This window comes from Tribolium castaneum, chromosome 2, assembly GCF_031307605.1.
Source record: "Tribolium castaneum strain GA2 chromosome 2, icTriCast1.1, whole genome shotgun sequence".
In the NCBI taxonomy this organism is placed as follows: Eukaryota; Metazoa; Arthropoda; class Insecta; order Coleoptera; family Tenebrionidae; genus Tribolium; species Tribolium castaneum.
In genome coordinates, this window is record NC_087395.1 from 3,825,564 (window position 1) to 3,846,094 (window position 20,531).

At 29.1% G+C, this 20,531-nt stretch overlaps 2 protein-coding genes across 4 annotated transcripts in view; both read right to left on the reverse strand.

The window, feature by feature from the left end:
- Positions 1 to 675: 675 nt before the first annotated feature.
- On the reverse strand, positions 676 to 11,264 carry LOC655468 (cationic amino acid transporter 2). Of its 2 annotated transcripts, none has more exons than XM_008201054.3 (10): positions 10,927 to 11,264; positions 10,467 to 10,721; positions 10,290 to 10,418; positions 6,502 to 6,660; positions 6,349 to 6,453; positions 1,570 to 2,082; positions 1,274 to 1,522; positions 1,059 to 1,225; positions 900 to 1,008; positions 676 to 853 (listed from the first exon to the last, which is right to left on the reverse strand). In XM_008201054.3, exons 2-10 carry the CDS (start codon positions 10,714 to 10,716, stop codon positions 738 to 740), a joined length of 1,797 nt encoding a protein of 598 aa, XP_008199276.2. In that variant the 5' UTR covers positions 10,717 to 10,721; positions 10,927 to 11,264; the 3' UTR covers positions 676 to 737. The 2 variants fall into 2 exon arrangements, with proteins under 2 accessions (XP_008199276.2, XP_967105.4); XM_962012.5 differs by lacking the exon at positions 10,927 to 11,264 and adding an exon at positions 10,774 to 10,880.
- A 4,325-nt stretch (positions 11,265 to 15,589) lies between these two features.
- Positions 15,590 to 20,531, reverse strand: part of LOC655390 (high affinity cationic amino acid transporter 1) — a 28,187-nt gene continuing 23,245 nt past the window's right edge. For both annotated transcript variants that reach the window (XM_064354834.1, XM_064354833.1), the window contains exons 5-7: positions 17,029 to 17,133; positions 15,916 to 16,977; positions 15,590 to 15,859 (exon numbers count right to left, since the gene is read on the reverse strand). In XM_064354834.1, the coding sequence (XP_064210904.1) occupies positions 15,753 to 15,859; positions 15,916 to 16,977; positions 17,029 to 17,133 (1,274 nt within the window). In that variant the 3' untranslated portion in view covers positions 15,590 to 15,752. The remainder of the gene's footprint in view (positions 15,860 to 15,915; positions 16,978 to 17,028; positions 17,134 to 20,531) is intronic.

Sequence of the window (20,531 nt, forward strand, 5' to 3'; positions counted from 1 at the left end):
TAAAGAAGTTAACACAATAAGTTTGTAGCTCCAGATTTTTTAAAATATGACTTTAGGAATTTTTTCAACCTTTTTTCCGTAATCTGCACTTGCTTCTCAATAACGTACCACTGAATTGGTGCGCCGATTTTTGAGCACCCGTTATATTATTATAAACTAGTTTGGAATTATCGCTGACTGCAATAATTAATCTCTTCTTAAATTAGCTGACCTCACAATGTAGCCGATGTAATGTTCAAATAAATGTCCCCTCGGTCCATTTTTTGTTTATTAAAAAATATCTCAAAATACACACCACACACTTTAAATTAGCCTCTAAACTATCGAAATCTCAACTCTGCTATTGTTATTTTCCTTTCCAGCTAACAACTAAATGCTGAAATAGAAAAATAAAATTTTTAAAATGTTTAAGATGAATATTCTTGTTACATGGAACACCTCCGTGCGGAAACAGAAACATAATGGGGCTTTCCGTTTAAAAACTCTTTATTGTCACAAAACAATAAAGACAAGAATCAAGCGTACTTACAATAAGGTTAGAAGAAATATGCAAAAATATCAAGACAAAAAAGTGAAGAAAGATACAACAGTATCATTGATCAAATCCTTGCAGAAAAACTATGTGATTGTATTTTCCTAACATCAATAGGCTTGTGGATAAATAATAAAACGGAATTTGGTTTGTTGTCTTTATTGTTTTGTGTTTTGGTAATAAATAAATTATGTTGGAATGAGGTTTACAAATGGTTTTGTTTTATATCGTCTGGTAAAGTTTCGTTGTTCGTTCCGGAACACTTACTAGTCTTTTGTTCGGTACTGTTCCAAATACCATAAGCGAAATATATCAAAAAACCTAAAAACAAATTTAGTTTGGTTTCTCATCTTGTGATGTTAGTGACCTATGAGCATCCAATAACCGTAATATTCCCAAGTGTGAGCTGGCAAAGTCGTCATTAAATACACATTGACTACGATACTAATGCCAGGGATCCAAGGAACTAAAGGAACCTTAAAAAAATATTACAACACGGCTGTAAGATGCTCCAAAAATAACCTACTGCAAATGTTAGTTGTACTGAAGACTTGGGTTGCCACGAAATTATGAATAACAAAACAATTAAAACCACACCAAGTATACAAAGAAGGGAAAGAAGCCAAGGTTCAGCATTTTCCAATTCTTTTTCGAAACCAGTGATAAGTCCAGAAAAAATAAAAGAAACTGAAACTAAAACCACAGAAGTGAGCAAAAAATTCAACAAAAACAATAGCTTACAATACGCCAAAACGAGCCAAGAAACTAAAGATGAAGTTAACCTTGTCGGAAATTGACTTTTTCTGTTAAACATTTGCTTGAAATACATTGTTCCAGTCAATTCTTCCTTGTCTTCAAATTTCTTCTCACATTCGTCAACAGCATACCTCAGGATAAGAACACAAGCTGCTACCATGGAATATGCCAAAAGTGTTCCAATAGACATCATGTTGGCCAACTTATCAACGTCAAAAATACAAGCCAAGCAGCCTAAAAGTTTTATTAATTGATTAACAATCAGTTATAAGACAACAAACCTGCGATACTTCCAGCAATTAAAGTCCCCATAAAAGGTGTCTGAAACTTGGGATGAACAATAGCCAAAGCTTTGAAAAGTAGACCATCGGAAGCCATGGCGTAAATAATCCTGGGTAAAGGAAACATAGCTCCTAATAAACTCGAAAAAAGGCCACAAATTGCACCAACACTGACCACGTATTTCAAGGCAGGCCAACCAACAACATCGTAAATATGGGTCAAAGGAGCTTTCTCGTGTTGTTCATAGTATGGTAGCATCATTGTAAGTATTGTCGAAATGCCAAAGTAGGAAAAAAACACGATGAGAAGTGATGTTACTACACCTATGGGAATAGATTTGCTTGGAGTTTTTGCCTCTTCACCTGCTGTGGCAATACAATCGAAGCCAATGAAAGCAAAGAAACATCTGGCGGCTCCTTGGATCACACCTTTGATGCCAAACGGAGCAAAACCGCCAGTGCCACTCCCTGAAGGGACATCCTCTGATGGAATAGACCAATTGGAAGCTTTGGCTAAAATAAGTTGTAATAATAGCACACCAGCTTAATAGTCGAGTTAAACAAGCCTTCAAATCAACATTTTGGAGGATATACAGGCTGATTCAGGGGTGCGTAATCGGTCTATAACTTTTTTGCTATTGAAAATATTACGGTGCCGTTTCTATTATCCGATAGAGCAACTTAAAGTCCACAAACTAAAAATATTTATATCTTATATCTTTATAATTAGATTCTACGTAAAATAATAAAAAAATGGTACTTTGTATAAACTATTACAGGCCTATCTTTTTTTGTTTCGGAATTATTCAACTTTTTGTGCTAAAAACAACCCACATTTAAAAAATCTTTGTGAAGCCGCCAATAAGTATTTTCCGACAAATTTTCAACAGAAAAATTTAGAATATCTTGTAGTTTTAGCAAATAGTCAACTTTTCGTTATAACGCACAAATAATAGGGTAGTACAGGTGTGCCAAAACGCCAAAAAATAACTCATTTTTTTCAAATAGAACACTCTGTATTTGCTTACACCTATCAATAGCAATTTTGATAAGCTTTCTAATGATGTGCGGTTTGCAAAGCAAATCTAAAAGATTTCTTGAGATTTTCAAAAAAAAAATGTATTTTATAACAATAAAAATCAGTTAAATATTTGTTTTACAAGAATTACTTTTCGTGGTACAATTAACAATTTATATAACACAATGTTTATAACAATATTAATATTCATCATAATTCCTATAGAAGAACAATTAACAATAACAAAAAAGAACATTATTATTAAAAATACTAAATAATAATAAAATAATAGGTAATAAAAATATTAATATAAAAAAATTTAAAGTAGATGTTCAAATATACCACCGTTTTCTTCGATACAAAACGACAATCGCCTTTCAAAAGACAATTTGACTCTTGCTAGTGTGTCTTGGCAGATGGACTGAAATGCTTCAGAAATTCTATTCCTCATATCTTTAGCCGTCGTTGGTTTAACGCTATAAACTTTATTCTTTACAGTTCCCCATAAAAAAAGTCCATTGGTGTTAAATCGGGCGAGCGAGGTGGCCAAGCAATAGGCCCTCCTCTTCCTATCCATCTATTTGGAAAAGCTTCATTCAAATACTGATGAACAATTCTATGATAATGCACCGGAGCACCGTCTTGTTGCAGTCATAACTCCCTTCTTGTATTCAGATCTACATTTTCCAATAGGACAGGGAGATTTTCCTGCAGAAACTGTAGGTACTGGGCACCAGTGAGAACACCATCAAAGAAAAATGGACTTATTACATGTGTGCCAATAATTCCCCCCCCCCCCCAAACATTTAGCGACTATCGGTTCTGATGATCGATTGTCGTAACCCAGTGTGGGTTTTCAACTGAGTAGTAGTGCATATTATGTCTGTTCACACTTCCATTACTTTTAAATGTCGCATCATCGGTAAACAGAATTTTGTTTATAAAATTTCTATTTTCGCCAATCAAATTAAGCATAATTTCAGAAAAATTTATCCTTTTTCGAAAATCTTCCCCGTGTAGTTCTTGATGTAATTCTAAATGATATGGATGAAATTTATGTTTTAATATAATCCTGTTGATGCTGCTTTGTGAAATGTCTGTTTGCCTAGAAATTTCCCGCGTGCTTAAATTCGGGTTTTCTTCTAACATGAGCAGAACATTTAATTCAGTGTCCTGATCAATCCTCCCTCCAAGTATTTCTTTCGTTTCGTACTTGGTTCTACCAGAGTACTTAAATCGGTCCTTTAGCTTTTGAAAAGAAAGAACTTGTGGTGTTCTTGCATCAAGATATTTTTGACGATAGATTCTGCTGGCTAACAAAACATTTCGATAGGCTTCACCAATACAGTAAACCATGTTGATTAATTCTTGCTGAGTAAAATCCATTGTTGCATCAAGCAATTAATAACACTAGCGAGATAAATAACTGTCTCACTTTGAAAACATTGTGGCAGCAGCCTACTTGAAAAATTGTTTTTTTTGTAATAAAATACATTTTTTTGAAAATCTCGAGAAATCTTTTAAATTTGCTTTACAAACCGCACATCATTAGAAAGCTTATCAAAATTGCTATTGATAGGTGTAAGCAAATACAGGGCTGTTCCATTTGAAAAAAATGAGTTATTCAACTTTTTGCGTTTTGGCACACTCTGTACGTTATCTGTGCATTATAACAAAAAGTCGACTATTTGCTAAAACTACAAGATATTCTAAGTTTTTCTGTCGAAAATTTGTCGGGAAATACTCATTGGCGGCTTCACAGTGATTTTTTAAATGTGGGTTGTTTTTAGCACAAAAAGTTGAATAATTTCGAAACAAAAAAAGATAGGCTTGTAATAGTTTATACAAAGTACCATTATTTTTTTACGTAGAATCTAATTATGCAAAAATATATGGGGTGTTCTATTAAAAAAAACATAACTTTAGTTGATCACTCTGTATAACAACATCCTGTGTAAAATTTAAATACTTTTAGTTTATGGACTTTAAATTGATCTATCGGATAATAAAAACGGCATCGCAATATTTTCAACAGCAAAAAAGTTATAGACTGATTACGCACCCTTGGGTCAGCCTGTACTTAAGAAGATATGTATACGTAAATTTCGTTTAATATTTTACAAATTACATAACACAAAGATTTAATTTATTAATTTCTAAAAAGACGAGCAGTTTTTTTAGCAAAATTTAGAAAAAACTCAAATCTCTTTTTATTCAAGAGGTTTTAATCGTAATGAGTTTTATCACATACAGGGTGATTCTTTTGAGGCCTACTTTAGAAACTTCTAACTTCTAACATAGCTTGAGATTTAACAATTCAAATCAACTAAATTATTTTCAAAATGGCTGAATTTCCAAAACTACAAGAAATTGGCGTCAACTTTAAAATTTTAAAAAGGAACCACCTATTTTTATTGCATTTTTAAATTCACCTTCTCAGACTGAGAAAAATGTATCCTAATTGTTAATACTTATCTGTCATAGTTTTTTTTTATAAATTGTTATGTAATTTTTCACTTGCAGGGATTTATTTAAAATACCACAGCTTGTGAATCCTTTATAATAACTGACTAATTTTTTTGCATTTGATAGTCAAAAGTTCGAAGGGTCATCTCAAATCTTCAGAATTGTCAGCTGTCAAATTGCAAAGCTGCTTTGATTTTTTTTAATGCTGATTAAGAAATGATTATAAAACAGTTTTTTTAAATTGAATGAAATTGAATTGAATTGAATGATTGTTTTTTCAATGGCAATCAAAAGAACTTCAATTTTTATTCAAACTTTTATTAACATCTTCTATATCTATCTCTTGCAGTTTTTAAAATAATCGCAAAAAACTAAAAGCTTTTTATTTTTGATAAATAAATTTTTAAAAACTGCGATAAAATTGTGCTATTAATTAAAAGAAATGTTCGATTTGTCTACCATTTACATTACATAATTCACTCGATAATGAGTCAGCTAAAAACAAACTAAAATATTGAAGTTTAATAATTGTGGACCACTTTGGAAGGTCTATTTGATTACCTATGAAAATTACGAAGTAAAATCCGTTTTTTGTTATATAAAGATCGATGTCTTTTCGATTTCCGTTAAGAAAATACTGAAAAAACTGAGTTATAGCAGTTTTTTTATAACCATTTTGAAAAAATCATACTAATCATAAATCTTGACAGTTGACAATTTTGAAAATTCTAGAAGCCTTTTCAATCTTTTAGTTATTAAATGCAAAAAAATTATTTTATCGCAAAGAGTTCAAGGGCTGTGTTACCTTAGATAAATCCTTGCAAATAAAAGTTTTAACAAAAAAATTGACATGCCAAAAACTATAACAGATAAGTACCAACACTGGAGTACATTTTATTCAGTTTTAAGAAGCAAATGCAAAAACGCAATAAAAATTGGTGGTTACAATTTAAAATTTCAAACTTGGTGCCAATTTTTTGTAGTTCTGAAAGTTTGACCACTTTAAAAATAAGTTAGTTGAACTCAGAATCCAAAATGTTAAGGCTCTAGCTATATTAGAAGTAGAAAAGAATTATCCTGTATTGAACAAAAAAATCAATGTAACTCACCAAGTTATTGCAATTTAAAGTTACTGCATTATTTCTTTTTGTGGTATCGCCACCAAGCAATTAATATTAGTTTGCAGGCTTATTTTTCTTATTAGAAATATTTCAAAAACTGAACAAAAGAAGCACGTATATCATCTCAAATTTTGATTTAAAAACTTGGTTGACTGTAGTCTAAAATCTACTAACCTTTCCATAATCCGGAGATTACAACAGTGGCAACGACAAGTAAATTGACTAGAGTGAATATGTTATTAACTAAGGTAGATTCTTTCGCTCCTAATGCTATGGCAACTAAAAATAAGTGCTATAAGTAATATTACAATTGTATTTTGATAATACCAGCAAAAACGAAGGATAGACCCAAAGAAAAAATGTCAGCGTATTGTCCTAGTTCTCCTCCTGCTTCGATGGGAATATTTTCTTGAAAAAACTCAGACATTACGTTGTTTGATAGTTCGTCTAAGTAAAGAAATAGCGCTTTGACAACAGTTGCAGATCCTGAAAAATATTTTGCCAAGTTATTACTAATACTAAAGTAGAGACTTTCAACTAGTTATTGTAAAGCATGGTATAGACATGTGTGTTCGTGTTTTGTAAAATCTGACATTACGTAAACATTTAGAGCCGGTTTATAGAAAGCTTTGTTAAAATTTAATTCGTTCTTAAATGTTAACAACGCGAATAGACCAATTGTATTTGTTCAATTTGGTCACGTGATCAGTTAATCGCTCATTTAATTGCGACTTAAATTAATAACGTTTTTACAAACCGGTTCTTAGTGAGTTAATTACGATTAGAAAAATACTCTAAAGTATAGCTTATCGTACGTTCATAAATTTATACTTTTTACGTTGATAAAAGCTTTCAAAAATTAGTATTTTCTTGTATTAAATTTCCGATTTTTTACTCTTCAGTATTAAAGATGCACAATTTAGAATAATACAATTAATAGCGTTATGTGATGTACTGTAAAATAAAAATCTTGGTGTATGTGAATTGCTGATTTTTTTTAAGTTATTAAAACTTGTTCTGAAATTCCTAGAATAACACAATTAGTTTAAGTACGAAAACTAAACTGTAATTGCACAAATTAATTAAGAATTATGGAACTAAGTTTTTTTTGGAATTTTGTTAGAATTGGAATTCTGCCTACTTTTTTAAATTAATGACTTTTTTTAAGGTCGTAGACTTTAAACAAGACATTAAATATAAAAGGGTTTTATAAAAAACCTAAACGTATTTTCAAACATGCCTTCCATAAAAAAATCAAAGAACCTAATAAATCCGGACTCATTTTTGAGTCAAAACACCATAATAATTTAAAATAGTTTATAATTTCAAAGTTTTTAACAGCTTTCATCTGTTTTTCAGTGAAACAATATCTGACTCATTCGGAAAATTCCAAGTAAGTGGTCACCTTTTTCTATGTTTTAGTTCCGAGTTTTACAGAGTTTCAAACGCATTACTTACCTGTAAATGTTTGAAAAATTTGAGATTATCCATTGAATTTTGTTTTTGAAGCTAGGAAATGACTTGGTCGAAAGATTTTTTTTAAAACAAAAACTGACATCTAAGTTTTCGCTCAAAGTTTCCAAAAGTTTTGTATTATTTATTTATTTGCTACTCAAATATTAAATTTAATCAAAAAATTTTGACCAAAGCTTTGCTTAGAATTTCCACAAATTCCTTACAGTCAGAAAATCTGGGTGAATTTACCAAAAGCATTTTTTTACTGTACCTAATTCAAATACTAATAGTCGCACAGACTTAAGCTTGTAAATCTTTCTTTTCTAGAAATTAAAATTAACTAATTAAAATTAATTATTTAAAAATACTAATTATGCCAATTTTATTATATTAATTGTGTTATTCAAAGATGATTCATGGATGCTTAAATTGATGTTTGTAGCAACAAATTTTTCCAAAACTTTTTACTAACATCACAATTAAGTTTATTTAATTTTTAGTTGATTAATTATTGTCTAGACATAGCAATATTGTTTTACAAATTATTATCACAAAACCACAATTAAGCATCATCTTTCTCAAATGACATTAAAAGTAACAATTTTTTGCAGCAACGTAATTATGAGATAATTTATTAATTAAATAATTTTAATCAGATGACATTGTAAAAAATTCTGAAAAAATTACAGGTATCGAGAAAAGTGCAAAGTATGTTATAATAGCAAAAGGTGAATTATGTGTGATCATTAGTTTTCTACCTTTCCACGTAATTAAAATTAATTAATTAACAATTCTAATATTAATATCAATATAATTTAGTATTATGAAAATAATCGCACTACTATTATTTCTAGTGTTATTTCAAATCTAAAACAAGCTACTTAAATTACATTTTAGAAAAATAATCAAATAAAAAATGTCTACGGATTTTTATCACAATAATTATTTATGTCACGAGTGAATTTTTATAACACGAAACGTGGAAAAACGTGTGATTTATCAATCTCCAGGTGAAATAAATAAACCGATTTACATGAAAACAAGTTGAATACAACATTTTATTCTTCGAATTAGACTCAACAAGACCTAAAATTACTTTAAATCTTTAAATCTGATAAAAATAATCTTACGTTTTGTATTAGGAAATGCCAAACAATGGAGTGTTATACTGGAAATTGCAGATTCTGAAAGTAGACACAAAATAATGGCTAGTAATATAGGTCTGAGTTTTTTAAATAGGTACTTTTTTAGTAATAATAGAAAACTTGCGCTGTGACGTAAGCAATGTCTTGACTAATGATTCGTCAGTCTTTCGCTGCATACAATTAACGCTACGACCTACGTTTGGGCTGGTAAACGTCAAATACAAACGTTAAAACCGTGCGTTGTCGATTGTGACTGTGTTGTGTGCTAATATTTTGCAGGAGTTTGTGTTTTGGTAAAATGTCTGCTCCTGCAGCACATCTGAAGTCGTATGTAAAACAACAGAGGCAGAAATAAAGAAGAGACGCACGTCTTTCGAGCTATCTTTGTTGGCCCAGTTTTCTATCTCAAGTTCTGTGACTGGCTGATTCAAAAAGGAACATTGCTGACGTCAGGCCAGGAATTTTCACCTTTTTAATTATTTTTCTCAAAAACGGTGGAGCTTTGGTTAAAATAAAAAAAATATGAGTCGCCTATTTTGTTGTTGGCTATCCATATAAAAATTTTCATTTTTTAGTATAACACTCCTTGTCAAGACCTTCTTACGCAGGAGAAAACCCGAGAATTTTGATAGTTTTGAAGAATAAAACATCTCTAAGTTTCGCTTGTTCTCAGGTAAAACAAGAAATATCACTTACTTGTAGTCACCTTATAAGGTATTGTAAAATACTTCTAGTTCTAGTAGACTCACATTATGGCATCATAATTGCGTTTATTTCAATTTTTAATTTATAAATTATGATATACAATTTATTATTTTTTAAACTAGTAAATTTTTTTAAGGAGTTTTGCACAAAATATGTAGTAAGCATTGCTTATTGTAAAATGACATAAAACATAATATTTTTTTGCAGCGAGATAATAAATATTAATTAACTTAAATAATAAATCGCTAAATTTTGTGTGATTTTAAATAAAATAACAGTATATTATTTCACCAGTTTTATATGACGTTCTATTGTAGCACAAATAATTTTGGAGCACGACGAAGGAGTGCTCTTATAGAATGATAAAAAAAAGTGTAATATGCTATTTTTTCTACTTTTTATTTTTGTTTGTTCGTGAAACTAAAGTAGAAAAAAATTTATAATTATTTGTTATACATACATATAATATATTCATCTACAGTCAAGTAAATTCAAGTAAATACTAATAAATTATATTATAACAAAAATCCAATTAGCTTTATAATCTGCAGTATTCCGGTTCAAAGTTTTATGTAAATTGAATAAGTTCAAATTTTTTTGAAAAAAAAGTACGAAAGTCGTTGTTTTGGCTCATTTTCGTTCAAGTTTGGCAAAAAATTAGCTCCGAATTTTTTGTAATCAGAAATTATCTGAATTAACGAATTCCAATTCAAACAGGGTGAAATAATATTTCATAACTTCAAAAAAGTTACAAGTTTTCATATGCGTTTTGCTATTACCTATCTAAATTTCAATGAAACATTCACTTACCTATCAGATATTCCAGTATCAAATTCCATCCAATGATAAATGCGAATAACTCTCCTATACACACATAACTGTAAACATAGGCAGAGCCAGCTTTGGGCACCCTTGCCCCAAATTCAGCATAACAAAGCCCTTTAATTAGTTAATTAATTACACTTTAATTAAGAAATTTAATATTACCGGCAAGAATTGAAGTTACGGCTGCAATAAAAAACGACACTGTTACAGCAGGTCCTGCGTTATTTTTGGCAACATCTCCAGCTAGTACGTAGATACCCACCCCCAAAGTACTACCCACTCCCAAGGCAGTCAAATCCAAAGTTGTGAGCACTTTTGCCAACTTTGTTCCTGTTTCTAATTCTACAACTTTCTTCCTCGAAAGAGTTTCCAGCACTTGACCAAATGTGATAGTGCGCAGACCCATTTTCATTAAAACTACAACAAAAAAATTTTTTAAATTACAGGTGATTATGCGATAACACGTTACTTAAACATTCTGCTATTTCCATATTTGTTTTTGGCAAAAGAAAAGCAACTGACTACTAGTCTAGTCCGAATAACCAATTGGTGGCAATTGGGATTAATTTAATTAAAAGTCAATGTCGCAATAGAAAATAATGTTTCAATTGTGATCACTTACCTTCACTTAGCACTGTTCAGGTGTAAACAACAATTAACCATTTTCGTTTAGTTGGTTTTATCGGATTTAAAAGAATTATATAGTTCAATCAATTAATTCCTTCAGATAACGTTAAGTCAACACGTTTGAATCTTCAAGTTTTACGATCCACACGCGATAAAAGCTAAAACTAAATTCTTTTACAACTGATTTGAGAATTTAAATTAAAACGTGTTTGTGTCACTTTTGCCGTGAAACTTGTTAATTCTTCTATAAATATTTTTTGATTTATTGTACGTTTTAAATTGCTGGTGGAAGTAAAAACTGTGGCACGAGTATGTTTGTGATTGTTATAGTAGTGACCGAGATATTATAATTGTTGTAAAATTATAATAATTTTGTACGATATATGGAAGTTTACTAACTAGTACTCCATTTACTTTATCTTTATGATCAATTGTTGGAACAAAGATAAGTATAAAAGTGGATTATTCCATATAATAATGTGTACAATTTGTTTGTAATAAAATGCTTTTTTTAATGTGAATTCGTTAAAATTACAAAAGTAATTTTTTGCATAAATTACCCCAAAAGAATACTCTTTTTAGAACAAGTACCGAAAATCAAGTTATTTATATGACTCTTGGACTAATTTTAATAGTAATTTGTAATCAAATACAAATTCAAATTAAGAGAATTTCAACGAATTTCTACAATTTCACCTGTTTGAACAAAGAAATTGAAAAAAATTGTATTACTGTAACTCAGTAATTATTTTTGTTTTATTTATTTTAATTACTTGCCAATTTTAGCCTTCGAAAGGTGGTACTACACCTCGAGCCCATTTTGTAAACTGCACTAACATGGTGGGTGTTACAGATATAGAAATGGTTCTTGTACCAAAAACTTATTTGAAGCCTTGGTTTCATTATATCTTTATTATGTAGAGGTTAATTTTTTTTTCTACATCTCCAAAATTTCAATTCACAATTTTGCAACGGTACAAGAAAATGTATTTTTTTCGATTTTCCTTTATTTAAACTCAACCTTGTGTAACTATGTAAAACTCTGCATTTATTGAGGAATCTTTTGCACAAATACTAAAGTTTCTAGCTTTATGCAGAAGCAAGATACAAGAATGTAAACAAAAATTTTTCAAATTTTGGATTTTGGTAAAACGTTTTTTTCATAATGAAAACAGCAAAATGACCTTCGGGTTTAAATTTAGCAGAAAAAAGAAAACATTTTTCTGTAAAATTGTATGCATTACGATTTTTATTTAAAACTTTTTTTAATTTTTCTAGCTTAAAATGATTTTAAATAATCTGTAAAAAATAAACACTTTATTTTTTTTTCAACTTTTCTTGAGAGTTGAAACAAAAAATTCTGTGTCTTAAAAAAAATGTGTCTTGAATCAAAAATACAAACTTTTCTACAACATTTCGGTTTAAAGGCTTATTTGACTGAACTGTAAATTGACTATTTTTGTCTCTGAATCCTTTTTTTATAAATTCTGCTCTAAATTATTCCTTAAATGGTTATAATCATTACTCTTTGAGATTTATTTCTAGACTTTTTCCTGATCCTTTTTAAAATTCTTTGTAAATACTTCATTCTTGAAAACCCTAGTCAGCAGTCTTTCATTTTTTTTATGTTTTCTCTCTATGCTTCTTCTTATGATTTTTGTTTAGGTGTTTTTTACCTTTTTTAACTTATTTTTTTGATATTTTCATATATCCTTTTATCGTTTTTTTTGGATTACTTTAAAAATTCTTTTTTAAGCTCTTTTTCCTTTTGGTCCTTTTCTAAATTTTTTTCTAAATTTTTTCATATATTTTACTTCAAATTTAACTTAACTTTTTTTAATTCTTTTAAGATTTATTTATTAGTTTACATTGTTTTTAGTTTGTTTTTGTTTGTTTGCAATTATTCCACTGTGATTATTCTCCAAATTCTTTATTAGATTCTTCGTAAAATTTTCCTCTAAATTTTTTCATCATTTTCTTTCTAAATTTTGTCGTCGACTCTTTTCAATATTTTTTTTATGTATAAATTCTTTTCTAGATCCTTTAGCTTTTTTAACTTTTGGATGAAAATTTTCTCTAGAGTGTATTTTTTTATTTTTAATTGCTTTACATTTTTTTCTCAATTTTTTGCAAACTCCTCTTTGAATTCTTCGATATATTATTCTTTCAAATTCTTTTTCACATTTTTTTGTTAATTTGATTTTCAAATCCTTTTCTAGATTCTTTTCTATACTGTTTACAAGTCTTCTTTTAGTTTCCTCACAACTTTTGTCTCTCATTCATTTTTTCTTTTATTATTCTTTAGACTTTTTTTAGAATCTGTTTCTAATTTCTTCAAATTAGTTTCGAAATTTGGTTTAAACTCTTCTCTAAATATTTCCATACATTTCTTTGTCAGTTTTTCTTCGAATTTGTTTAACTTCTGTTTAGGTTATTCGGCCCTCCTCTAACATTTTCTTCTAAATTATCCTATACATTTTACTTTAAATTTAACTTTTGTAAATTTCTCTCTAAATCCACCAAATTTTTCTTGGAGTTTTTTAGACTGTTTTTTTCTAATTCCTTGGGGAAGTTGAGGGAGTTGACCATCTCAAAGTTAATATTTCTTTATGTATAAATGTATTTTTTTTATGTATAAATTCTTTTCTAGATTCTTTAGCATTTTTTCTAACTTTTGGATGAAAATCTTCTCGAGAGTATATTTTTTTATTTTTAATTGCTTTACATTTTTTTTCTCAATTTTTTGCAAACTCCTCTTTGAATTCTTCGATCTATAAATTATTCTTTCAAATTCTTTTCCACATTTTTTTGTTAATCTGGTCTTCAAACCCTTTTCTAGATTCTCTTCTATACTGTTTCCCAGTCTTCTTTAGTTTCCTGACAACTTTTGTCTTTCATTCATTCGTTCTTTTATTATTCTTTAGACTTTTTCGAATTTCTTCAAATTAGTTTCGAAATTTGGTTTAAACCTTTCTCTAAATATTTCCATACATTCCTTAGTCAGTTTTTCTTCGAATTTGTATAACTACTGTTTAGGTTATTCGGCCCTCCTTTAAATTTTTTTTTGTAAATTATCCTATACATTTTACTTTAAATTTATCTTTTGTAAATTTCTTTCTAGATTCACCAGATTTTCTTTGGATTTTTTTAAACTGTTTTTTTCTAGTCTAGTTATATGGAATTTGTTTTCATTTGTTCCCTGGAAACATTTTCAAACTCCTTTTTAGAATTGTTGTAAACCTTTACTCAAATACTTTTTCAAAGTCATTGTCTCTAAATAGATACCTTAGAGAGTTAGAAATATACAAAAAATGTATTTCTAATTCTCATATATTGAACGACGAAAAAATGATCTTGGTTTCTTTTGTTTGTAAAAAAAAATATTTTGGAAAATTTCCGTAGCGAACACAATAAGAAAAAACATTTGCGATACGTATTTTGTTTTTGAAGAGAACTTGCATAACTTTTACTTTCTTTGCTGAAGTAAAGGCAATAATAAATAAGTTTAGATGTACCTTATACACTTTATTTTTAAAGCTTTGTTTTCATTCTGTATAAAAATCTACAACGATGATGACAGTAACAATTTTCAAACTGTAATAAATAGGCAATATACAAAGTTACATAAATTAAAATAAATGTATCACAATAGCAGCAACTGTGTTAGTATTTCTTAAAATTTAGTAATTTACTTATTTGTTTCATTTGATTGCGCTTGTAACTTCCTGAGTTTTTTTTCCTCACTATTCTCAATTCCATAGAAGAAATAAATAAGAAAACCTACAAAAACAGTTAACAATGAACACAAGTCAAACATTTTCGTTTCAAGCACTCACCAGTAAACAACCAGACACTATACTAATTAATTGGTCAGTATCGAAAAGTATACCCGTTACACCTATTAGAACACTTATTGAGATAACCGGAGTCGCAATGATACGAATTTTAGTTTTATTTATTTAGATCCTTTGAATGCTCCACTAAAAATTTTTCAAATCTTTCTCTAGTCAACTCCTGACAACTTTGGTCTCTCATTTATTTGTTCTTTTATTTTTCTTTAGACATTTTTTTAGAATCTTTTTCTAATTTCTTTAATTAGTTTCGAAATTTGGTTTAAACCCTTCTCTAAATATTTCCATACATTCCTTTGTCAGTTTTTCTTTGAATTTGTTTATTTTCTGTTTAGGTTATTCGGCCCTTCTCTAAAATTTTCTTCTAAATTTCTTATACATTTCACTTTTGTAAATTTCTTTCTAAGATTCACTAGATTTTTCTTGGGATTTTTTTAAATTTTTTTAGACTGTTTTTTTTTTCTAGTCTAACTTAATTGGAATTTGTTTTCATTTGTTCCCTGTAAGCTTTTTCAAACTCTTTTTTAGAATTTATGTAAATCTTTCCTTAAATACTGTTTCAAAATCATTGTCTTTAAATAGATACCTTTAGATAGTTAGAAATACACAAAAAATGTTTTCCTAATTCTCATATACTGAACGACGAAAAGATGATCTTGGTTCCTTTTGTTTATAAAAAAAATAATTTATAAAATTTTCGTAGCAAGGATAATAAGAAACAAATATTCGCTGTATTCGTTTTTGAAGAGAATTGGCATAATTTTTACTTTCTTCGTCGAAATTAAGGCAATAATAAATAAGTTTAGATGTACCTTATACACTTTATTTTTAAAGCTTTGTTTTCATTCTGTATAAAAATCTACAACGATGATGACAGTAACAATTTTCAAACTGTAATAAATAGGCAATATACAAAGTTACATAAATTAAAATAAATGTATCACAATAGCAGCAACTGTGTTAAAATTTCTTAAAATTTTGTAATTTGCTTATTTGTTTCGTTTGATTGCGCTTGTAACTTCCTGAGTTTTCTTTCCTCACTATTCTCAATTCCATAGAAGAAATAAATAAGAAAACCTACAAAAACAATTAACAATAAACACAACATAAACATTTTCGTTTCAAGCACTCACCAATAAACAACCAGACACCAAATCGTATCCAAGTATCCTTATCCAACTCCAACATAAGATACAAATTAATGATGATACTCAAACAAGGAACAAAAGGCACCCAAGGAACTTTAAACGAGAGTTTAACTTCGTCGACCGGTTGTCTTGCAATAATCACAACAAGAGTCAACATAACTAACGTAACAACGATAAAAAGTGTCATGTAGTAAGGTTTATCGAGAACATCAATGGCATAAATAATGAAAGCATCGAAGGCAGCTGTGAAAACAGCAAACAGGATTATACTCCAATTTGTGATTTTGGCGGAGCTTGAACTGGCATACTTGGTCATGTTCAAGTTGAAGAGTTGTTTAAACATTCCAAATAACGTATAACTGTCTTCAAGGTTTTGCTTAAGTTCGAGATTAGGGTATTGCGTTTCTGTGGGTTGGTACCGCAGTATTAGAACACAAACTGCAACGATAGTGTAGGCAAGAAGAGTCCCAATTGACATCATACTAATCAATTGGTCAGTATCGAAAAGTATAGCCATTGCACCTACTAGAATTCCGGAGAGAACAGTTGCAATAATTGGAGTTTTAGTTTTTGGATTAATTTTGGCCAAAAATTTGAAAATTAACCCATCATTCGACATAGCATAGATAATCCTAGGAAGAGGAAACAACGCACCAAGGAGACTCGTACAAAGGGCAATAACTGCCCCAATTGTTACAATCCACTTAATGGCAGGCCAACCCAATTGGTCGAAAACATAGGGAAAAGGAGCAGTTGGGTCTTGGTCGTAATAGGGCCACATCATTGTCAAAACTGTCGAAATGCCGAAATAAGCCAAGAAAATCACAAGAAGGGAGATGACAATGGCTAGAGGAATGTTTCTCTGAGGGTTTTTCGCCTCTTCGCCGGTTGTGGCAACAGCGTCGAAACCCACGAAACCGTAGAAACATTGAGCTGCGCCTTCCATCATTCCAGAGACTCCAAAAGGCATAAAACCACCAGTTCCGGCATCTTCTCTAAATTTGTCTGGAATGTCTTCGAGTTTTTTGTTCCAGTTGGATGAGTCGGCTGGAAAAACTTTAATTGTGGATGGTGGTCATTTAAGTGGGAAAAAATTACCTTTGATGGCTCCAGATACTATAACGATGCCCACAGTGATCAAGTTTAGGCCAGTGAATATGTTGTTGAGGCGAGAAGATTCTTTCACGCCGATTGAAAGTAGAGCTGAAAATAATATAGTTTTGATTTGTGTATTCATCTGAATTTTTCAACACCCAGTATTAGAAAAATAACCAACAAATGTTCATCACTAATGTTTAAAGCAAATATAAAATAATACAAAAATGAACGGTCTCGAAACTGTAGTTTTGTCAATTTCATTATTTGTATTTTTGAGAGGAAAAATAACATTTTTTTCAGATGTTTATCACTTTTGGTGCTTGTAACTAATTTACCTACTCGGTGGCGCTAAATCAGCACTTCTTCTCTTTATTCTTTAAAATTTAATTATTATTAGAAAATTTTATCTACCTATGAAATAGAAGCTAGTCTTCTGTAGACATACAGAGTGATCGTTTTTCGACCTCCATCATCAGGATCTTAGTTATTATAAGAGATACGAGGTCGGTTAATTTAGGGCAAAGTTGCACATTTTTATGCTGAAACATTATCTGAAAGAAAATTTGATTGTCATTTTTAGTTTTTGAATTATTGACAAAAATCAAAAATTTGTAATTTTTGTTTTAATTTTTTTGACCGAAAACCAAAAGAACTAGACGTTTTTACAAAGGACATTTTTAGACACTTTTTTACAAGTAACCTAAATCAGTCATCGCTTTTTCCAAGGCGTTCTTGATGTAAGAGTTACAACACTCAACTTTGGTTTTTCTTATAGGTGCCATATTTGATACTTGTATTTTTGTAAAAAGTCTTTTTTTTCCTAATTACAACGATGTATTACATGATTTCATCGAATCTTACATGCTGATTAATATTAAGAGAAACCGTTTTTGCAAAGAGTGCTTTGGAAAAAAAACGCCAAAAATTTTGTTTAACAAACTAAATTTTGACAGTTCTATTAAATATGAGAGCAAAGTTTTTATAATTTTGTTTTATTTTGTTTTGCAAAGAATAAAATTTTAGCTTATCATCTTGTTGAGTTTTTAAATAAGTAAGCTTGGCGTATATGTGAACTAACCAAATTCCAATTCATTTAAACCACAAAAATTTAGTTTGTTTAAAAACAAAATTATTGACGTTTTTTCCAAAACACTCTTCGCAAAAATGCTTTTAATTACTAATTTCCGCTTTATTTCCAATAATTCAAAAACTAAAATTGCCACTTCAAATTGTCTCCTAGATAATCGTTCAGCATAAAAATGCGCAACTTTGTCCTAATTTAACAAACCTCGTATCTCGCATAATAACTGAGATCTCCATGGTAGAGCTCAAAAAACAGACAGCCTGAATAATTGAAACAGATAAAAAAACTAGACTACTACATATTTAGTTTAAAATTTGTACTAAAATCGGGTTTCATTATTTATTATTTTAGTTACAAGCAGACATCACACTCAGACATGAAAATTTTGTTTTATTTAGCTTTATTTTTATCTGTATATAACCAGCTAAATAAAATCCAGTAATAGGTGACTATAAGTAAAACTCATACACAAAAAAGTTTCCTAATAAAAGTCTTTTCGTTTTCAAAATAAAAATCATTAAAAATTAAATCAAATTTTGCTGTGCGCTAATAATTTAAAAAGGTAAGAATGGGTACTTAGATACTGTCATTCTTAGAAGCACTAACAATTGATTTCTGATTATGAGTGTAATCAGCAGTGTCGAATGTTTATCTTCATTATTTTTGACGTATCAAAAAAAGTTTATCAGACTTGTTGGATCCTTCTAATGTCCCAGAATTTTGTTGACAGGTTAAATCGAGACCATACTGTATAAAAAAAATTAATTTATGCAAAACAATCAATTTTTTTTTATGCCAAGTTGAATTAGTTCTACCTATCCCTATTTGCCGATTTGTTAAAAACGTATCTATCTTCTTGTGGATACAGATTCTCAATTTGTATTTTTGTAAATACGTCGTTAAACTTTATTTTATCATAAGCGGTAAAAGAACATTTTATTAAGTTCAAGATAAAACTAAATTTTATCGTCTATAGAAATATGTATATGGTGCACAACCATTGTTGTTTTTCTGCTTTTGAGGTCTTTTTCATTGTTTTTGACGTTTTTAATTGTGAATTAAAATAACTCAATAATTCAATCAACATAATGGCGGATGGAATAAAATTTTGTATTGCACACGACGATTAAATTACAATTTTCTTTTCAATTCATCGTCTTGTGTACTAAGTATGTAACTATATTTTTTTAAGAAAATTGATTTTTGTTAAAATGCAATATTAATAAAAATCAAATGTTTTTATTAAATAAAATTAAACAATAATAAAAGACCGAGAAGGTGCAGTCTAGCGTGAAGCCATTCAACTTAACCTCAAAGTAAAATTAATAAATAAAATAATAATAATTATAAACAACATAAAAATTAGATAAAAATAAATTCGGAAATTATTTAATAACAAAAAACTAAAAGAAAAAAACATTGCCAGTCTCTCAAAAACAAATGCAACAAAAACAAATTCTTTAAGAGGAAAAAAAGAAAATTAATGGAAAAAATATGCTTGTTTCGTTCAGTCCGACTTTTTCGGAGAACTTCCTATACAGAGATTGAATGTTGAATTTTTGCCACAAATTGTAGGATCTTCTCAATTTTCTAACAAAGCAGAAAATTCCATGAAAACGTTCTAAATTTAATTTTTCAAATATTTTGTTCACGAAAAAATATTTTCTGCACAATTTAGTTTTTCGGTCTTTTTCTGTCGAATTGGTACTAGTTGAGCAAAAAAAAATTCTGGATAAAAATTACTTTTAATTTAAATAAATATACCTGTACTATCCTAATGTTAAACCAAATTTTTGATCGCTTTTAGTAACATTTTTTTAACATAGTGTTAGCTTTTACCTTATATATGTACTTGCTTAAAAGTAGCACAGAACATTTTCGATCTTGCCAATTTTGGTTTGTTTTTACGAAATAATGGTCTTTCTGAATAAAAAAAACCTTTAAGAGGAAACGTAATGTAATAATTATCCTACTCTGGTGATTCCTTGTTCAATTTTAGCAAAATTTCAGTAAAAACTGAGAATTTAATTTAAAAAATTGTTTTTCACAAAGTTTTTTGTTTGGGAATATAATTACTTAAAAAAGTTAGTGTTTATTTCAAAAAAAGATAAAATTAACAACATTTTTTGCTTGTTTCGATAAATTTTAGAGCCGGTTATAGAGAAATTTAAAAAAATAGTTGTGTTTCTCATTGTCAAAAAACAAGCAATATGCTTGTTTAAAAGTTTAATTTATACAAGAATATGCTTTGAAATGAATTCTTTTTAAACATTTGTATATAGTACCTATAAAAAAAACTCCCTTCATTTTACCTATGCAGAAATTTGTTCAAATATCCTCTAAATTTAATTTTTTAGTGCATTCAATAATAAAAAAAATTGGGTAGATTTTCACCATTTTTAATAATAATCATTATTAG

What these genes read in the sequence shown, in the direction of transcription:
- LOC655468 (XM_962012.5), bottom strand. Translation starts at nt 10,795, where the DNA reads ATGGAAATAGCAGAATGTTTAA. An exon ending in GGAAATAGCAGAATGTTTAA is followed by an intron (nt 10,722 to 10,773) that starts GTAACGTGTTAT and finishes TTTTTGTTGTAG; the next exon opens with TTTTAATGAAAATGGGTCTG. An exon ending in GATACTGGAATATCTGATAG is followed by an intron (nt 6,661 to 10,289) that starts GTAAGTGAATGT and finishes AATATTTTTCAG; the next exon opens with GATCTGCAACTGTTGTCAAA.